This window comes from Phasianus colchicus, chromosome 7 (assembly GCF_987193195.1).
Source record: "Phasianus colchicus chromosome 7, bPhaCol1.hap1.1, whole genome shotgun sequence".
Classification (NCBI taxonomy): Eukaryota; Metazoa; Chordata; class Aves; order Galliformes; family Phasianidae; genus Phasianus; species Phasianus colchicus.
The window spans coordinates 23,501,798-23,523,012 of NC_143442.1; the positions used below are offsets into that span (position 1 = coordinate 23,501,798).

At 39.6% G+C, this 21,215-nt stretch overlaps 1 protein-coding gene across 8 annotated transcripts in view; it reads right to left on the minus strand.

Moving 5' to 3' along the window:
* PIKFYVE (phosphoinositide kinase, FYVE-type zinc finger containing) overlaps positions 1-21,215 on the minus strand; it is a 63,335-nt gene that overhangs the window by 4,054 nt on the left and 38,066 nt on the right. For 7 of the 8 annotated variants that reach the window (XM_090144128.1, XM_090144127.1, XM_090144129.1 and 4 more), the window contains 23 exons: positions 20,859-20,985; positions 19,091-20,277; positions 17,709-17,809; positions 16,531-16,602; positions 15,599-15,770; positions 14,165-14,343; positions 13,484-13,597; positions 12,452-12,560; positions 12,185-12,339; positions 11,507-11,597; positions 10,380-10,440; positions 9,686-9,829; positions 9,401-9,521; positions 8,120-8,215; positions 7,337-7,420; positions 6,531-6,622; positions 5,534-5,698; positions 4,916-4,975; positions 4,250-4,426; positions 3,453-3,556; positions 3,076-3,204; positions 1,674-1,935; positions 425-504 (listed from right to left, as the gene is read on the minus strand). In XM_090144128.1, the coding sequence (XP_090000254.1) occupies positions 425-504; positions 1,674-1,935; positions 3,076-3,204; positions 3,453-3,556; positions 4,250-4,426; positions 4,916-4,975; positions 5,534-5,698; positions 6,531-6,622; positions 7,337-7,420; positions 8,120-8,215; positions 9,401-9,521; positions 9,686-9,829; positions 10,380-10,440; positions 11,507-11,597; positions 12,185-12,339; positions 12,452-12,560; positions 13,484-13,597; positions 14,165-14,343; positions 15,599-15,770; positions 16,531-16,602; positions 17,709-17,809; positions 19,091-20,277; positions 20,859-20,985 (3,882 nt within the window). The remainder of the gene's footprint in view (positions 1-424; positions 505-1,673; positions 1,936-3,075; positions 3,205-3,452; positions 3,557-4,249; positions 4,427-4,915; positions 4,976-5,533; positions 5,699-6,530; positions 6,623-7,336; positions 7,421-8,119; positions 8,216-9,400; positions 9,522-9,685; positions 9,830-10,379; positions 10,441-11,506; positions 11,598-12,184; positions 12,340-12,451; positions 12,561-13,483; positions 13,598-14,164; positions 14,344-15,598; positions 15,771-16,530; positions 16,603-17,708; positions 17,810-19,090; positions 20,278-20,858; positions 20,986-21,215) is intronic. The other variant, XM_090144131.1, reaches the window with a different exon arrangement.

Genomic DNA, 21,215 nt, shown 5'->3' on the forward strand with positions numbered 1-21,215 from the left:
CCTCAAAATCTGGTAGCAGCAGTCAATCATTTGGTAAGGACTCATCCAAACTAAAATCCCAGAGTATATTTGATTTTTTGGACTCAGACAATCTCTTCTGAAGCCACGCAGAAAGGGCTTTTTTGCTAGTATTTCTCTCTATCTGTTTTTGTGAGCACTGAATAGTCACGAAACAAAACAGAACAGCCGGGTAAGTAGATGACTACACCTCATTTTCAGGCATTAGAGTACCTCAAGAGTCTCTCATGAAAGCAGACAAATACATGATTTTTTTCTGAAAGCTTTTATTCCTTCCTCTGCTCCACATAATTTAAAGAGCAATTTTGCACAGAGGAAGGAAGTTGCAGCCTTACTAGCACAGTTATTGAAAGCTTCCAGCTAAATAAAAAGTAGACAGAACAAAAATAAAGCTTTTAATTATAACCTTACCTTGTCCCCCCAAGATGCCAGTTGACTTCACCACCATTTCAAGTTTTTTGTCCCAGGTAAAAGTGCGAATATAGTCTGTTGCAAGAAAAAAAGAAATCCATACACAGACATGCCATACCTGCTATAACCCAAGTAGTGTTGTTCTAAAATACATGATTTCTCCTTTAACAAGGAAGAAAATACAGTAGGCTTCCATAGCCAGAACAGTAGCTTCACTTTTCAGATTATTCATTCTATTTGGCTGGGGTGAATACGATAATTTAAAAGTCCTACCTCTACAAAAAGAAGAAAAAAAAAGTGAAGTCACTTAGCTGACCTTCCTCCTAGAAACATATCAGAAGCCTCACTTTGCTGTAACAGCTTCCATTATTTTTCTACAGGTGCTAGTAGCATCAAAACTTGAACACCTAGCCATTTAGGCTAATAGATTCCTCATCAGTGCAGCCACCTGCCAATCTAAAACATTTACACCTCATGAAATGGAGGACTGGAAATACAAGTGACTCTGGAAAAGAAGGCTGCAAAGAAAGAGATCATAACTGTTTTCAAACCAGTTTTAGGAAAAATGTGCTTAATGATTACAAGCATACAAATGCTCAGGTCTGCAAAAGTGAAGATGAAGTTAATCACTTCCAAGATTTTTGCACACAACTACCTTACTTGTCTAAAGATGGCACTCTACTTTCCAGTCACAAGTCAGAGGACGTAGCAAAGGAATTACCTGGTTGACACTCATTATCCAGGTCAGGCTACATGACCACAAGTGATCTCAGAATATTTTATCTCCCTCTTCCACCCCTACTTCTGTCCTCACTGTTTGTTCCTACCTAGATCTATTTCACTGAAGTTACTCTTTAAACAGATACGTAAATATTATTGAACTTAATTTTAAAGATTAAACACATATGAAGACATTCTATCTCAACTGGAGTCAAAGTGCAGGTTAAAGATCAACTTGAATGTTTTCTCACTACCTGTAAGGCCCCATGTATATATTCTTCCTAATGTTTCCCAGATATATTCCTACTAATGCAAGTGATAGTACAAATGGTACAAGAGCTGGAGAAAAAAACTTCCTGCCTCCACTGTGAACACTCATGACAGACGAGGGCAGTATTCCAGCAGCTGGGAGACAAGCTTTCTTAACACACATCTCTGGATGGTGGTGATACAGTTCTAAGAGTTCTTCTGAAATCAGAAGAAAGCAGTTTCATGAAAGCAAGAAAAAGCAACAGTCAACTTACCAATAATCCCAACAACCAGCTCATTGTTCGTATCGTCACGACCCACCAGCAGAGAATAGTCTATGATGAGGTGGCTGGAGAGGAACTGGGAATCACTGTGTATAGAAGCTCTCAGCACAGCCTTGCAGTGGGAACGGATATACAAAGGGTTGTCACGGACCATCTTCAGAAGGTTCTCATCCAATAGGACGACATCACAGCTTTCTTTCCCCGTGTCTGTTTTAACATTTCTATTCCGGAGGGAGCCCTTTAGGTCAAAAACCTGTAAATGGAGAACAGCACTACATTTTCCACTTTCTTCTGTAAGATTAAAGACTTTAACATGCTTGACTGCAGTGTTTGACCAGGGATCACAGCAGGGTAGCTCTTCCCTTCTCACTACAGGGAAGGTAGCAAACAAAATTTAATACAGCAAAAAATAACAGTTCCCCAAGAAGAGAGCAGCATGTAAATCTATACAAAAGCTCTGCAACTTTAAATCTCAAATTTGAGGCAAGTAATTTCATTAATATTTAGTCTAACCAACAGGAAAACGCATGCCTCTATTTTTAAATCGTATGGGCAAACTCAGTTTCCCAGCCAGCTTATAGACTCAAATGCTGACAACAGCAAAAGGCACTGAAGAAGGAGGTGGTCCTTGCTTGATGAACCACTTAACATGGGTTGACAAGACAAGAGACAGACCACAGAATACCTTCTTTGACTGGAAAAGACCTCTGGAGGTCTCTAGCCCAGTGCTCTACTTGAAGCATGTCCAGTTAGAGTAGACTGATCAAGTCAAGACTTGATTAACTCCATAATCTTTATTTCTGTGACCACCCACCTTCTTGATGTCAGACAGGAGGAGGAAGGGTAACATTTGTTTCAGTTTCCTTTTCAGCACCAACTTAGTATTTGAAGAGTTCTGTCCCTGTCACTGTAAGGTCTCTACTGTCTCATACAAGCCATTCTCCCTTAACTAAAAAGCAAGGCTGAATTCAAGACCTCATCACACACATGAAACGGTTCAGAGAAAGAACAGTGAGTTTAAAGCATTATTATGTAATTTTCTTCACTATCACCATATGAAAAGCTCTCCTTTTAAATACAATAGGAGGTAATACTAGTTAATTTCATACAAAAAACTGTAGCATTTTGTTAATTAAATTGGTAAGGCTCTCACAGACACAGATATTCATGGACAAATAAGACTTAACAACTGAAGTATGCATTACAGCTATCTGAATGAGCGAATCCAGTCATCAGGTTACTGAGGATCACAAATACAGGCACTAACTGCCACCTTAGAGAATATGCAAAATATATTTACTATTAAGCCTGCTATTGCTCTCAGACCAGAAAGAGCATGCACTGTAGTGGAACAGAAACTCTGTCACACATGGTCAAAACGTATTGCTCTTACCTGAGCCATTTTCCTTCCATAGAAAAGGTTTTCCATGACAAGCAGATCCAGTTTCTTTTCAGTGTTATTTTGAGAGTTCTTGTACCCAATTCGATACACCCCAAGGATTTTGGCCAGTGCTGTGGGCTTCTGATTAAGAAAAGACACTGGGTAAGATCTCTGCACGCAGGCAAGCAATCAAGTCTCAGAAGTACCACTGTGCATTGCAGCTTAGAATCTCCTGTGAAATTCCTGTGTTTCACCTCGAACATATTCTTAATACAACTCATATCCCCCAACAGATATTCTTTTTGCTTAAATGAAAATGGTTAATGGGAACACCTACTGATCCATAAAATACACAACACTGCCAAACATAAAAGCACTTTTTTAAATACCTTCTGCTGAACTGCATTAGTGATGTAAGTGAAGTAGTGCGGAGCAAAGTCGAGGAATGACTGGACTTCCAGGCGAGGCATCTGCTTCAAGATGAATCTATCATCTGTTTAAATACCAGACAGATGTTATACTGTGAGTGACATTTTTTGCAAGTTCTTTAGAACAGCCATGCAATTGAAATAGTTTGAAAGACTGCCATTCTCTTAAACTCTTTGCTACAGAAGATGCTATATTTATAATTCTTTTCCGGCTACATTCTAAATTTGAATCTGCTGGTAAGCCAGAAAGAACAGACTGTCGAAGTTTGATTTAACTCAGTTTTATGGCCTCCTTATGAATACAATAAAAGCGGCCTACAGACTCTTCCTTTGAAGACTTGCTCTGAGCAAGAGACTAAAATCAAATGCTGTTGAAAACAAGGAAATATTACATGCCATGTGAGATGATAAGAAACAGTATCTTCAATAATCAGATTTTTCCTTGAAGTATACTGAATTTGTTTACTGAAATTCACCTAGCAGAATACCACCTTTCTGCTCAACTGGTCTCCCTAGCTGTCACTACTGAAAATAGAACTCCATTTTTCCCTCCTGCCCATTAATTTTATTTTTTTTAAAGTGAAAAAAGCAAGAAAAAATCTGATTTTGAATACTCCAAACAACACACTTAACCTTCCATTCTGACTGACCACCTAACAGTCAGCAACCCTCTGTAATCAGAGATTACACAACATACTAATCATCACCAGCTCTAAACAATACCCTCTAATTCTAAAAGATGAGGCAGCAGTTTTTACCTTCAGTCACATAGAATGCAGCCCCAGATTTGCCACCTCGCGCCTGCCAGGGCATCGAGTGAGAGAGGGAGCGGATGAAGTCCTCTTCACTGCTCCCCAGAATCACTTCACGCATCTTGTGAAACTCGCCAGCATAATAAATCCTGCAGTAGAACTTGGCATTCGCATCTGAGAACTCTGCAAGAAAACTTCTTCCTCAATAACAGTATGCAATACTCACTAACTACCTGAGATGACACTTAAGTGGATTTTCATGATGTCTCAAAAAAAAAATCCTACTTTCTTTAACATCCTGCTCCAATACCTATTGTACCTTGGGCACTTAAATCAATACAACTTACATTAGAGGCTTGCAGGAAAAAAAGAATAAAAAAACCAACCTCCTTTAGGTTAGCTCACAGTATATGCCAAAGGGACAACAATCCAAATGGAGGAGGAAGGCAGATCATGCAGTATTTTTTGCATCAGACATGGATTAGGGAAAGCAAAAATGGTACTGCCTTGTTATTAATCTTTTGACCCTCCTGTTTCATACAGCTTTATGTAAGAAAATATAAAAACATGGGAAGTGCTATAGATAGAGCAATCCACCTGAAGACTTTCATTACATACAGAAGGAAAAAGGATTTTGTCAGTTAAGACTTCAAGTTATTATGTAAAACTCACGGAGTTCCACATGGGGATTCACCAGCTGTTTCTTCTGTCCATCTCCTCCATCCACCTCATCTGAAAGCATGAAGGATTTCTTCATTATCATCACCATCATCTAAAGGGCTATGCAAGATAATGCTTGTAAATCTGTATGATGAGAAAATTACTTTCTTTTCATCAAGAATACACTGGCAACTACAGAATTAGAGGCATAGCTGTCCTTAAATGTATGCTAGAAGGGCACTGATATTCCTAGGACACAAGTACAAGTTTTCTCTTTCTCTCTTTGCTTAGAGTGAGCATAAACAATAAGTAAAACAGGAAGCAAGGAAGAGAGCATGGGCTGATAAACAGAAGTCAATTTATATTCAGACTACTCAATGTCCTTTTAGGCACAGGGGTTTAAAAGCCCCTATTTTTCTATTTCTCTTATAAAGCAGAGCAAAATTCTTAGGACAAATCTACATTTTGTGCTTCGGTCATCTGTTTTCAGTGCATGCTGGGGTTGGAAAATGCTAAAACCACTGAAAAAGTATAAGCTGGAATGCATTCTGGGCCTTTTAAGTATCAGTGAGGTTTGGATGAATTAGCACTTCAAAACAGAAGATGGATTCAACAGCAGCAGTCTTGTACCTTGTGGCTCTGCTCCTTGGCTCTCCGCTCCCTCTTTACCCATCTGTCCAACCTGGTAATAGGCACTGTCAGCACCACGTAAGGTCTCCTTCTTCTGGGAAGACAGGTCTGGGCTCTTTCCTCCCGTGCCACGGAAGAAAGACAAAACGCTAGATGGTTTCTTTGCTACAGCAAATAGAATAAAGAAGATGGTATTGGCATTACCAGAAGCAGTTTAATAAAGGCTTGAGTCAGACAAGCATTCTCCGTTCATTGTTTTAACTGGAGGGGTGACATCACCCAGCAAACCTGCAATTCTTCAGGCAACCAATGTCCATTAGATCAGCAGATTTGATGTCCTGAGTGACACTGTGGAATGATGGAGTCATTCAAGAGAGCACACTTCACAAGAACAATAAATACAAGCTCCAGTCACTGTTTCTGCTTGCTAGGGTGAAGCGTCAACATTTCAAATGCAACAAATACAATTCAAAACAGGAGTTGTAGCATGATCCATATAGTCATACTTCAAGAAAATGGTGGAGAAGGACTACAACACAAAAGTCTACCCCACTGGCATCCCGAAGCCACACAAAAAGTGTGAGGACCTCCCTCTCCATCTGAAAATATTTGGTGTCATTTTAGACAAGGCAGAGCTGAAGAGGTCAGAACATAAAAGCATTATGCCCCACTGAATATGTTAGGCCCAAGAATAAAATATGTTCCATTATGTAATAATAATACATTAAAGCACAGGATGGTAACATTCTCTCTTAAGAATCAGAGAAAGCTATTATGAACAGAGACTTATAAAAAAATACAATATGTTCTGCATCAAGTTGACTACAAGACAAGTCACAATTTAAACATGACAAAACTCAGCAAGCCCAGTTGGAACAAGATGATGGTACTCAGACTGCATTTTCTTTGTTATAACAACTTTCAAAAGAGTTCAAACAGATTGAATAGACTGAAGTCTGAAGTTAATATCATATACATGACTTTGAAAATGTCTTACGTTGTTCCATTTCAGCAGCACGATTTGAAGGACCCATGTTAGCCTCAGGCAGGCGCACAGGACTACCACTCTTTGGTTTGCCATCTGACATACTGAAAGGAAAAATGTCATAGTAAGGGCAACAAACAGCTGAGACACTACTGCTTTACTCCTGTAGTAAAGGGTGACAAGGTGGGGGTCAGCCTCTTGTCCCACGCAACTAATGATAAGGAGTGAGGGAACAGCCTCAAGTTGTGCAGGGGAGATTTAGGTTGGATGTTAGGAAATAATTTTTCAAAAAAGAGTCAGGTGCTGGAACAGGCTGCTCAGGGAGGTGGTGGAGTCACCAACCCTGGAGGCATTCAAGAAACATTCAGATGTTGTACTGAGAGACATGGTCCAGTGGAAAATTCTGATGATAGATGGACAGTTGGACTGGATGATCTTGGAGATCTTTTTCAATCTTGGTGATACTATGATTCTAGTTATTTCTCCTCTATGCCTAATGGCACATGCTGCTAAGGGAAAAGGATATAGTGTGAAGTTGTGACGATACTCCTCAGAGTTGTTCATTTTCTCCTCTCTGACAAAACCTCTCAGAGCTCCATAGCAACAGTTGCTTCCATCATCACAGGCAAGTTAAATAAAGCCAGTGCTTCTATCACACATATGGTCAAGGGACAGACGAAGGAGCCAGCAGAGCCAGATTCCATCAGAATGCAGAGATCCTAACAGTGGCATATTCTCTGGGTCCTCCCTGTGGCTGCTTTAGAACAACTACTTTGCTACTATAGTTTCCTCCATATAATGTAGTTCCTGCATCTAACCTGTTTGGCTGTAGTCCTTCTTCAGTACCGTTTTTTGGAGATGCTTTGGACAACTCATCAAGGGCATTTCTATATTCCTTGCAACTGAAGGAGAAAAAGATAAAGAAATGAAAATAAGTAAAAGCTTTTCTCTGGGAAACCCTGCTGCATCAATTTAAAGATTCAGTTCAGAAACAGCAAACAAACCTACAGTAGGAAATGCTTCTATTACTTTTCCTTATAACTAGGATTATTTCCTTTATGACAGCTGCTGTTTCAGATCATACTGTGGGAAAAATTCCCCCCTTGTTGCTTCTGCAATTTAAGAATGAGCTACTCAAAGTCTACTGCCTGGTGCCAAGAAAGCTCCAAGGTTTACTGAAGTAGCTGATTTGCAGAGCTAAGCAGTAGCAGGAACTAGTACAACTGAAGGCAGGCAAGGGAGAGATTGTATTACAAATAGTCAGTCAGTGTTCCTTAGTTCACTTGCACTGTCTCCAGGCTAGAGAACTGAGCTAACTTTATTCACATTTCTTCCTCTATCAGCATTAGCTTTAACAGAACACCATAATTAAATCATTTTTGCGCAGGTAGAAAAAGCCCAAAATCCAACTGAAAGCTGGAAAACCTACATTCCATATCTCAGTAGTATAAGTAGGCAACTTCAGCTCTGTCAGAAACTCTCAAAGCAGCTGAGTGATGAAATTGTCATGCTTGTTTCCTCCCATTAGGATTTAAGTATTCCCTGCACAGAAAAGCTGCCAGAATATAACATGTCAGATGAAGAGCAAGTAACACCAGTACCTGAGAGCAAAAGCTATGATGGAGCTTGGTTCTTTCTCACAGACTGCAATAGGTACGCGTTCATGCTCATACATTAGGTAGTGCTTATCTGGGTCACTGCATGAAAATGGAATACAGAGACTATGAGCAGATCGTAGAAGTTTATGAAAAGGTTACTTTTTGGTCAAAACCCAATCTCTTCACTGCACTCTAGGCACAAGCTGCAAGTCTTAGCACAGAGCCAAAGCATCCCAGATCAGCCTCTCCCAGCAGACCCACTCATAGCTAGCTGTGTAGTTAAATCTAACTGGTAATGTGTTAGAGCAATCATCACGTCAAGCAAGCTTCAAGTACCAGAGGACCAGCTCTAAGTTAAAGCCTATTTCTGTTTAGCAGCCACTGTTTCTCATGGCACTAAAAACCTGCCAGTTTGCTTTAATTGTCCTGCAGAATAGTCTGCAAAGTGAAGTTAGGAGGCAAAAAAAAAAAAAAAAAAAAGTCTTCTGAACAAGAAATTTAGCACAGAAACCTTCCCAAAGCCTCCTGAGTTTTCATCAGATTTTCTTTAACTTACCTATAGGATTCTTTCATTTACCTTTTACCTCACCAGCCCGTGGCCTCCACTATTACCTCAGGGTAGAAGTCAGATTTTAAACTTAGGCTGCCAAACATTAGGTTCATGTCAAACAAGAAACACTACAACACATACAGACAGAGTAGCTGAAAAAACTTTCCAGCCTGCTCATTTTCACGTGAAAGGGACTTGAGGGCACATGCAGCAGCCACTGAACCTGACCTACACCCAGAAAATGCCCATTTGAGTCCAACCCTTGGGAGAGGTCTGGAAGCAAAAAGAAGAAGCAGGCATGTAGCTTTAGTAAGTCTTTATTACAGAAGGACGTTTCTGTTCCCTCCCTGAGGCAAGTTAGAAAGTACCTCTCTTTCCCCTCTTAAAAGATTTCTGGAGTGGCATGTCTACTAGCAAAAAGAGAATCTGATAAAAAGGGCAGGGTCATAGGTTTGAGCTTCGTGTTGGGCAGCGGGATGTGACCTAGTGGGCAGAGCCCACAGTTCTACAAGGATATAATAGAAGGATTGGGTCATTAATAAGAAAAGGGGGCAATCTACAAACACTTAGGAAAGGAAAGAAAATTGCTTGTCTTGAGGAAGATCATTAGCTTATTTGGATGCAAACCCAGTAATGACTTAAATTATATACAAAGCAAAAAAAGCATGCATAGCTCTGTCTACAGTTTTACCAGGCTACTTGTTTGTACATAGTATGTATTAAGCAGTACTTACAAGGGAAATGGAATGGGGTTATAATTGTTTCCAGGCAATAAGTTAGCCAAAATAGCTTTCATAGTAGACTTCTCTTTCACTTGGCTGTCAGTAGATCCCAGTGAGTGTCCATCAAACACATCTGAAACAGAGATAAGTTCAGTCTGCCCCACAGACTTTACACTGTACATTTGGGAGTAAGATAGTAGACCACAAAGTTACTATATTTGCCATTTCCTAAATAGATCTCATACACTTGCCACAGAGAAGGAAGATAATGAATACAAGACCAAAACTGAATTGTACCTTCTGAGCTACTGGTTGTATCTTGTTCAGAAAGTGTGTTGGCACCAGTTAGTTGTTCCGATACAACCTCTGGAGGAGTGGGCAACTGAAGATGGGTGGAGCCTGTGGAGCTCTGACTTGACAAAGTAGTCAGGAAACGATCCTCTAAAAGACCAAGGACAAAGGAAAGCATTTTATATGGCTATCAGAAGCAAAATTGCTTGCCTTCAGGCCAAGCCATCACCAGTGTCTACTTTCAAGAAGTTTTTACTTAGAAAGCAGGTGGAAAAGCCCAGAACAAAAGAACCAGCAGCTGATGCACATAACCTCCAAAAGATGCATATACTTAAGCACACAGTGTCTTCAGTTCCCAGACTCGTATGCCTCACAAATAAGGAAGGGGTCTCAGCATATACAACCACCTCAAGGAAAAGATACACACCCCACATTCATGTAGATCTTCAGTTATTTAGAAAGCTTCTGAGATCTTATCAACAATACTCAATTTCAAAGAAAAACCCTTGATAGTCAAATTAGATTATTCAATCCCACATTCAAGTCTATTTGTATTTTATAACAGTAAGCTTATAGTTGGCTTAATTCCATCTTGTACAATGTCAATTCTGATACTTCAGAAGAACAAAGGCTCCTACGTTTCCACAGGAAGGGTTACAACAAACATCTTTTTATATCTTAAGAAAAATAGATAATGTACCTTTTTCTCCATTTTGCAGAGCTGGAGAAACATTGCGTGGGGAAGCATCCATGCTGCTGATCTAGGAAGAACATCAGGTGATCAGTGTTGACACCAGGCTCTTTAAAGCTATATCCCTTCCTCTTTGTGGAACGCTTGCAAAACCTGATGTCCCACAGCAGAGCATTCCTACCCACTGTTCTCAGATTCAGCACATCACTGCCTCTGCCAGTACATGAAAGAGACAAAGCAACAGCAATCTAGTTTCACAAGACTGCTCATGCCTGCTATCACCTCTACCTGCTGCTTTAAAGACAACACTCCTCCTCTACATAAGCTTACTTACAGCTAGCTGAAGGCTAAGCGTGTTTTAGTATTAATAAGTGTTTTAAGTGGAAAGGACACAAATGCATGCAGCTGAGCAAACCAGAGCACCACCAGGTTTCTTTTTGCATTTTGTTAGCATAGCTATATAGCTAGCTAGCAAGCTATACACACGTATTGTGCTGCCTTGCAGTCTGGACATTTCCTCAGAGCATCAGCCCCACAAAGGCAGTTGTTCAGCATGCTGGCAACTATATCCTTACACACATCCAGAGGGGCAACAGTTCAAGATCATGTACACATCCTCCCAGCCCCTTCCCACAGATATAACCAAATTAGAGACAAACTTAAAAATTTACCATAATTCTCCCTGCACTTCTTTGCTCTGCCTCTCCTGATATTTTACCTTCTCTCTTTCATAAGGAATAACATTAATAGATAATAGCTCCTGTGCCATTTTCTCTCAGTTTGTTTTCATCCAGTCCAGCCCCTAACAAGATGACTTCCCTCCTATCTTGACACAACCTTGACAGTTCTGTTGTCAGCATTCATTTGAACTGTCCAGAAGCATCAAAAAAACCCCACAATAATACCATATCTTCAGCCATCTTCTTCTGTAGAATATAGATCTTGGTTTATGTCTTTATGGTTTGTCTTTAGAAGAAGCTAAGTATGCTAACATGCCATTCAAATGTTTACATACGAAAATTACACAATGCAGTAAGACAAGTTAACTAATTATTAAAGTGAACTGAAGTTGAACTTTAGACAACTGTGTTCCTGCAGAACAAATGTTTAAGTAATGTCCAGATTGCTGCTTGTACCTTGCTTTCTTCACCTTGCCTCAGTCTTCCAGGGCTAGGTGGTACTGAGGGGCGTTTTCTCCCTTTCTCTTGCTGGAAAAGATCCTGCAATCTTTTAAAAAAAATTAAAAAATAAACTCAAAACATAGGTTACACATATTAGCTCTAAAAAGCAAAAATTATGTTTCTCCATATTAGAATACAGCCCAGCATGCCTTCACAAGCTTTTAACACAAACTAAGATGACTGCTAACGTGCTGAAACTGTGTTTTATGGCCAAAGACAAAATCTTTTCCTCCTTGATCAGCACTACAGCAACAAGAGATGCTGCAAACACCACATCCCAGATGCTCTACAGTATGAGTGCAAAGTCTTCAAAATAACAGAAAAATAAATCATCTTAAGCATTTCATTTGGCATGTGCCCACCTGAGACCATTTCACTCAATTGCTTTTACATGCTTCCATTTTCCACCTTTGTTCAAATGATGCTTTCCCTCTTCAGATGAAAGTTGTGCTCTACAACATCACACAGCCTTTAACAATTTTCTGTTCCAGTCAACCAGCCATTAAAGGGTATTCAGCACTACGTATATGTACATGTATAGCAATTGCACTAGAGGGAGAAAAAGCACTGAACTTCTTCCCTTACAGAATGAGCAGAGTACTGATGTTATCATTTCAGCATCTGTTCTCTTACCTACTATTCCAGGCTTGTAGCATTTCACAGAGTCCTTGCTTTTTAGCAATCAGAGACTCAAAAGTAGATTGTAGCTGTTGAGGTGTGTCCAGTGATGATGAAAGCAGCCTTGCCTGAATCTTCTCAGTCCAGTTTCGAAATTCCCCTTCTTCCATCTGCCAAAACAAAAACTGTCAGCGTTCTGTCACATGACGTAACACTCAACCCAACTGGCTTCTCCACACCCTTTGGAGCCTAAGCTCTGTAAATGCAGAAGTAGTCCATTACCTCCTTTTGTGCAAACAGATCTTCCATTTTCTCTTCCCTTGTTTTGCTGAAAGTGTCAGTTTTCAGAGAAGCAAGGCGATCATCAACAGCAAGGTACACTTGTGACACCCTGAGAACAGGAATACAAAGAGTTAAGCTGTGATTATTTGAAACAACTTCAACATTCTTTAATAGAAATCTGAACAGTTAAGAGTTTCAGAATACAAAAGACAATACATGACAGTCTTCTGCACAGTAGGATGTCCCACTGAATTTACCATGAATTTTGGAAAAAAATCCATTCATGCTGTAGAAATCTCTAAATTACATACAATAACATTCTTCACCACAGTTTATTCTTAACAGTAGAAGTTTTCAGAGAGCAACTGAAAGCTCACAACTGCATTACCAGCAGAGGAGAGCTGTTGCGCTACTGGCACCTAGGGAGACTGTCAGCCTGCAAGCTAAACCAACACCACTAGCAGGGATGAGAGAGAATAACATATTTCAATTCTCAACAAAAACTAGACAATTTCTGAAGTCAAGCAGTCATGGAAAAGTCAGCCAAACAGGAAAGCTGCCACCAGGTGAAACAGCAGTCAGGTTAGAATTAAGATAGCTTCTTCCACCATGCCTGCCTTCCACATTTTTGTTCCTGCATTTAGAAGGTGTCTAGGCCTACAGCAGTTTGCCTCATACTACAAAAACATACCAGACTGTTTACTAGTATGGAAACATGCTAGATCACTCATAACAATGCAGCAGTCAGAGATTACAATAAACACAGCCAGTAGAAGACAAGATTCTTAAGCTAAACTGCAACAGACGAAAAGGTATGAATTGGTACTGATGGAATTTGGTAAATGTCGGAAAGACCTCCAGCACTCCAGTGCTACTCTCCCTTAGAAATACATCCAACTAGAAAAGTAATGATTTTAAATGCATTTATTTTTAATTACAAATATTCAGTAAGTGTATTACCTACGTCACCGAACATATTTTTGTGTTTTGCTACAAAGTCCAAAATACAAATAAGTTAAAATCAAAGCTTACTTTTGAGAGAAGTCCTTAAGATCCTGCAAAATTGTAACTTTTAGCGGAGCCTGCCGTTTGATATAGATCTTGGGTAGTGGGACACATACTTCAAGTAGACGGATTGGAGAGTAGCTGAGAAGAGAATGTGACAACTTTTAATAATTTCCTCATATAGATGTATATGTACAACTTCTTTCAGCTTCAGAATAAAGTTCTTAAAGTATTCTAGTTTATCCAAAGCAGAAGTGTTTCCCTTCAGCATCATCTACTGGAACAATTAACAGCCCCATGTCACATCGCTATTTCTAAATAGGAGAGAGATGGATTTGAAGGCTAGACTATTAGCTGGACAAATAATTGGTTGGATGGTCATAGCCAAAAGGTTGTTGTCAGTGGCTCTATGTCCAGGAGGAAGTCGGTCATAAGTGGTGTCCACCATGAGTCTGTCTTGGGACAGGCGCTCTTCAGTATCTTTATCAACAATTCTATGATTCTATGGCTGTTCTTAGGAATTTTGTTCACCTCATCCACCACAGTGATAGCAGCTACAATGCACTCTGCATGCCAGCACATAATCTGTGTCCTGGCTATCCCTTGCTTTATCCCGTGAGGCACAGTCTCAAGGAATTTTTGTCAGAGCCAGGTGCTTCACACAGTACTAGAGAATGAATTCATTTATTAAAAACCAGAGGACCTCACCTGAAAGATGCCACCATCTGATTGTAAGAAAAATACTGGTGATAGTCATGGTGAATGGAATGACCACAAGGCTCAGCATTAGCCCTTCGCGTGTACTGGTGCCCATAGAATCTCAGCTCAAGGTATTTTGCAAAAGACATAGACCAAGAATCACTAGAAAGGGGAACAACTGGTGTCACCTGAAATTGAAAGCAAAGTGTCTTAATTTCACTCTTCAACCAGAAAAAAAGACAGGCTAATCTGGACTCTAATCTAGTAAATTTAGTACCAGAAGCACTCATAAGCCCGAAAGATACCAAAACAACTAAAAAATTGTTTATACAGAGCTAATGACAATGCACAGATGGATACAATAAACTGGATAAACAGTAAATGCCAGTTGATATTAAAAGTCACTAAAAGTTGGGGGAGCACAAACGCATCATTCTATCTGGCACGCTACTCCTGTATACAGAGAATTTCCAGCAGACCAATCAGCAGCAACGTTTTCATCACATACTTTCTCCCTAGTGACTCTTCACCTACAAATACTCTGTGGTGTATTTCAACCTCAGCAATGCTTGCAAGCTTGAAGCAGCCATTTATACTTAATAGCTACAAACATAGTGTTTACATGAGCACACAGTAATAAAAGGTTACAGAACATAAACAGTGTAGGGCAGTGTATACATAAGGATTGTAGGGCTTGCCTTCAGCAACTACATTAAGTTCTTTTAGATATCTTTTAAGTCCAACACCTATGTTTAAGCCAGTATTAAGTAGGTGAACTGAGTCATTAGCACAGATAATTAAGATGTTTTGAGTTTGAGGCACTGCATGAATCTTTTTATTCTCATTTCTCTCAAAAGGCTCTTAAGATTTATGAAAAGGTTGGCTAGAGTAGAATATCTGGCTGGTAATGTTTGTCTTAGTTTAATTAAAGAACGAGTTTCAGATAATACACAGGCTTATTATGTTGTGGTTTTTCATCATTCTAATGAAGATTTCATTTACTTTCTAATGCCTACTAAAGGAAGTCTAGACATCACACTGACTCAATGCAGACAGTCCAGTTTAAAGCAGATCAAAGAATACCAAGTGGGTTTAGCCAATTACTAAGCCAGTAGGTCTCAACATCTACCCTTTCCCACACACATTCTTCTGATGCTTGCATAGACTCACATGGAAGGGACAATGCTCTTCACTCTGAAAGGACGGTCCTAGTTTTTCCCATGTCAGAAACTTGTTACCAACGATATATCAATTTCACTTAAGCCTATTCTTTCAGGACTGATACTTTCCAATACACCTCCATCATACTACATTTTATCCTCAATGTTTCCAATCCTACAAGAGGAATTTGCAGACACACAGGACCGCTTGGCACTAGTAACAGCTTTTGTACAATCCCATCTTTCCATACACACCCAACTGATTCTAAGTCATCATCCTTACCTGTTTGCACAGCCTACACCAGGAATAAGTAAGGATTGTGTGCTGGTACCCAGGGACTGGGGAGTCCAGCTCCTTTAACACAATTTGCACGCATCCTTGACCATGTACAAAGCGACGAATGTGGTGCACCATTGGCGTTTCACAGAACATGCTGGGGCACTGGTATGAAGGCCTTACAGGGAAAAATGGAAACACCTATGAATGATCATATGCAACACACTGCTGAAGAGTTGGTTCAACTCATCTAGTATGCCTTTTAATGTCACAGTACTATTAATCTTTACTATAAAAAAATTCCTAAGCCTTTAATGAAAGCTGTTGCTGCACAGCTGACTGTTCTCATTTAGGAACAGCACGTAAGGAGACTTCCCTGACAGCAACAGCTGTATTGGCCACAACAGTAGTGACTGGATACTAGTAGCTATCAGTCTTTTTTTTTTTTTTTTTTTTTTTACTGTTTCTATTACTGAATCTGTTTCTACCAACATATTACACGTAGTCCACAAAGTATGAATTAAGCAACTGGAAGTGCTTGATACCAAATTTTGGCAATGTACTAGAGCAAAGGCTATGGGGGGCAAAAATATGCCAAGGAGCCTTCAAAAAGCTTCAGATCCTGAAGGAAGAGGTATGCAAAATAGTGCCATATAACCTCTTTGAACAGAAAAATCCATGATCTTTCTTTGAATGGTTGTCTCTCAAGTCACCACAGAGACTGGTATCAGAAAAATAAATGCAGAATTCTTCAGGTACCAGAATCAAATAGGAAATTTCTCAAAAGCAGTAAGAGTTGAAATAATTAAAAAAAAAAAAAAAAAAAAAACTTCCTTGCTCATATTAAAAAAAAAAAAATGGAACTATGAAGACACACTGACTCACTTAACATGGGACAGATTCTGTTTGGTTTAGAATAAGATATACAATTTACTCACCTAAAACAGTAGCGCTCCAGAAAAATTCCTAGAGTCAGGTCATTTTTTCCATAGAATTCCATGGTCACAATCCTAAAGCAGAGAAAGAAGAAAAGCTTTAGAGGAGGAATTCTGCCACTGCTAATTGTGCAATGGCCTTTAAATGCACAGATCTGCACCTTTTGCTTGGCTATTTTCAGCCCTGTATACACTCAATGGCTCCCCTACTCCAAGCCTTGGCTATTCCCAAAGTCTTGCTGTCAAGTTCACTAATGAGATCCAAGGAACAACTTTAAACTTCATATTTAAAAGTGGGATACAATTGAACTGTACTTATGAAGAATATTTTCAAGAACACCTAGGCACAGAACATCAACATCCAAACTGTTACAAAAAGAGCACATCTAAAAGGTGAAAAAAGCCTGAAAGTACTTGAATAAAATTTAATAGCAGCTTTTTATTTCTCAGATTCTGAAGTGACCAAGACACTTAACAGATAAATATCAACTGAATTGTCAATTCAGATATTTCTGTCTAATATAATCACATCATTTTATTGCTGCTTATAAATGAGCTTATCACCTTCTTTAGTTCATTCCTCAGCTTTTATAGCAATGAGACCTTCTTTTTCAAGAAAGGCACCTGTAAGATTTCACCTGATTTAGACAATGAAACATCAAGACTTGTCCAAGCAGTAGCAATGAAAGCACATCACAAGTTCTGCATCATAATCAACAAGTCAAAGCCCTCTTAGCTAAAAATGTAGATGAAAGTCCTAACACTGCTGACTTTATAAGAAAGACAGCAGTATTTTCAAATCCCACTCTCAGTAATACAACCTATAAGTATTCTGAGATTATTATTTTTAAGCTTGGACATCATTTATATACACTAACTCTTCCTCATACTGCTGCCTAAAGAAGTGCCCTCCCTACACATACAGACCTCTGCAGTCAAAGGTCTAACTAAAGCATTCAGTTTCATATTGGACCTTCTCCTTCATGCCTGAGATTAGAAAGGCTGTGGGATACAGCTCTGGGTCCACCTGATCAGGCAAGAGAAAATTTTGGAACAGTTCCCATTAGAGAATGATTAAAACCTACAAAGGAGTCCTCAGTGAAATACGTTAAGATGCAAGGACTGACCTTGTCTTTGGAAAGATAGCAACTACACAAGCTACAGAAGAGTATTTTTCCTACCAGGGGCTGACACAGGCACTTGGAGCATTGCTGGACTGCGCAGAAGAGCTACTGAAGAGAACACAGAGCCTCTGATGGTTTACTGGACTCAAGCAATCCACCTGGTTGAGAGAAAACAACTTACTCACTGGTTACAGACATCTTCATCCACACGCAGCTGATGACAGAATTATATTCTGAGAGATTTAAGGATAAATTCCTGCTTACTCCTTTTCCACAGATTCAGTTTACATTATTGGACAAAAGTGTTAACTGGCCATTTTTAGAAGAACATAACTAGTATGTGTAATAAAAACAGTGTATGCATATATGTTACCGTGGAAAGGGAGCTAAACGGCCAAAAACAGGAAACAATGAAAGCCCCAAGACAAATGGATAGCACCTTCAAAACACTGTACACTTCAGCACAACTTGAAGGCAAATCTTTGCCATTATATTTTAATCACTTATTGCAGCTACAAAAAGGCTTCCAATTTTCTGTTCTCTGTGAAGGGATTTACCCTTTGCTGCCAGAATGGAACCATCTCCCTTTCCACACCTTACAGAGCTATGAAGTCACCAAATATTTTCTTTGATCACTGAGTAAATTTAAAACAGCACAGACAAGTAGAGTAATGGCTACTCTTACAGCTTGTAAGACTACTGCCTGTGAAGCTACACAGGTGTATATTTAAGCATCCATTAAAATATGACTTCTACTCATGAACTTGGGGGCTAACAGCAGCTCAGGAACCAAAACGTATTACTATTACAAGAAACCAGTTCTGCTACTCTTGTCATAGATATCTTTTTGTGTATAGTTCCCAGTGCAAGAAAGTCCCAAGACCTCAGATACAAATCAGCAGCTGTCATAACAGTTTCCCCTGTCTTTAAATATATTTCGTTCTAAGTACACTGCCTTACTTGGAAATTTCTGACAAGATACCACCCCCTCCATTCAGACATTTTCACATTTCTCCAAATCTCCCAATACTTTACAAACAAATACTTGAATGTAATTGCAGTCTACTATTGTTTCCATGGCATTAAGCCCTCTTGCACCTTTAGAAATCAGTACAAGCAGCTGAAAAGCTGTTTCAGAAAAAAAGAAGTTTCCGCCCCTCCACAGGAATCAGTCATATGCAGCTGAGCTGAATAGTCAATCTACTAAACTGAGTCTCACAAGCTTTTCCCTTCTCAGGGAAATTTTGCAGTCAGTTCCCCATTCAGTTTTTCTCATATTCACCTAGTCCTTGGTTATATTAGCTTAAGTGCCCAGAGCACTGCAATCTAAAATGGTTTTGACTTAGTCAAAAAAAGCCTCTGGTTCAACATTTGGCATAAAAGACTACATGTTCCAGGGGAAACAGATGTAACTGTGTTTTGAGTGGCATAGCTCTTACCTTATGAGACCAGGAGGATTCACTTTGAGCCAGTCCTTTCTCATCCTCTTCAATTTTGCATCCAGTTCTTCCAGCAGGAACACCGGATACATCCTTAATTTGGGCAAAGGGATCTGTGCTTCTCTGTAGTATCCTCCCTCCCCTGGCTCGATAGTCAGCCAGCATTCTGGCTAAACTCTGGCTATCACCTAGATGCTCTGCTATTCTAGTACTGACCAGCTCATGGGAAGGTAAAATTTGGATAGCCTTGGCTTGGACACTCCCATTCATCCCTTGTAGTCCAGAGAGATCCCGCAATAACTGTCTCTTCCTTCTACTCTCCAACTCCTTGTACTCCTTATTAAGGAGAGGAGACCAATAAACTTGCTCAGGGAAGTATTCTCGAGCAGGGCATCTCATGCCTTTTTCAGTCAATAGAAACGGTTCACGGAACACCATTATAGGAGAAATAGAGAGAATAACATCTTTCAGCTCCTGCTTAAATGCTGCAGAGTACGTCTTCAGACGATCCTCAGAAGACGTTACCTCTTCTGTAACATATAAACCAGTATCATCCTGGAGAGGGTCTCTGAAGACTCTCATCTGATTCTTGGATTCCTGCAGATCATCTGCCTGTTGAAGAGGCTCTAGTGGCTGGCTGTCCAGAGTCACCAAGTGTTGGTCCATGCCGTGGAGGGGGAGCACAGATGTTTCCGGTACTGCTGGAGGTACAGAGTGAAACACTGGAAATGACAACTCCATTTTGTGGTGCTCTTGCTGTTTTGAGGACATTGTTTCCAGCTGACTGTTCTCCTGGTCACCTCTTTCAAATAAACCTCTTTGTTCAAGCAGGATGACCTCATCAGATGACACTGACTCAGAGATCACTGGAAGCTTTTCAGCTGAAGGTTCAGTGTCTCTGATCGCCGTGCTGAAATCCTCACCATTGAATAGGTCCTGTTGCTCATTTTCATCTCCGGGTTCCTCAATAAGGGAGTGAAAGGAAGTGTTTTTGGTGAGAGTAGGGGGCATGGCAAACTCATCCATAAGGAAAGAGACTTCTAGCTGGGAATGATAAGCCACGCAGATCATAAAGATCAAGATCTCCTTCACACGGGCCAGTTCATACTCGGCAGCACCACACAACTTGATAGTGCAACCCAGGTGTTGAGGACACCCTTCAAAGAACATTAGAGTTTTTGTTTGATCTAAACAAAACAACAAAAACAACAAAAAACAACAGAAAAGCAAAATTCAAGCATTAGGATAACAACTATAGTCAATCTTGTTTTGTGAAAATATTATTTACAGTGACAATGGTTAAGCTGCCAAACAGGTGCACAGACTGATAATGAAATCTCTATTCTGCACTATTTGCAACACTTTGCTGACAAGACCCTGGGAAATCTTATCTAGCACTAAAGTTAACCCTTCCTATTTTGAATAGGAAGTTGGACAGTGGACTCCAGGGCAGTGGAAGGAGAAAAAAAAATCAATTTAGAAGAAACAATCCAACCTAATTAAAAGCTAGCATCTCTCATCTTAGTAAGATAGGGAGACCTTGCACTTCTTGATCAAGTTTTTTTGTCTACACCTTTATTAATATTATTAATATATAATAAATATTAATAATATTAATAACACTTTTATTCCTAGTTGTAGCAAAAGAAAAGAAAAATTAATAATAAGAATACTTGATCACACAAAGCACGTGATTGTTCAGATCTTGTTAAGAACAAAACACAGTGTCTCATGCAACACAAAGCAGGATACAACAAGCTTTACTTACCATAAGGTAATTGAAACACTTGCATGTAAAATTTATGACAGGTTCCCAAACGTGGTTTGGTCAACAGTTGATCCATTGACATCACCAAGTCTCCCTGAGTCATTCGACTTACACGGTCTAACACTTGCTGTGAAAACGAGAAGAACAGTAAGAATCTACAGTTACTTCTTACTTTTTAAGTTCTGAATTAAATCTAGTCATTCAATCACTCTCCATCCCCAAATAAAATTTTAAGAAGAGCAGTTTTGGCAAATATTACTGATGAGAGAGAAGCTTGAGCCCTTTCATGAAAATAACTGAACCCATTCAAGTGAAGGAAGTTCCAGGAGATACAGTGCAGTCAGTGTAGGGCTGTCT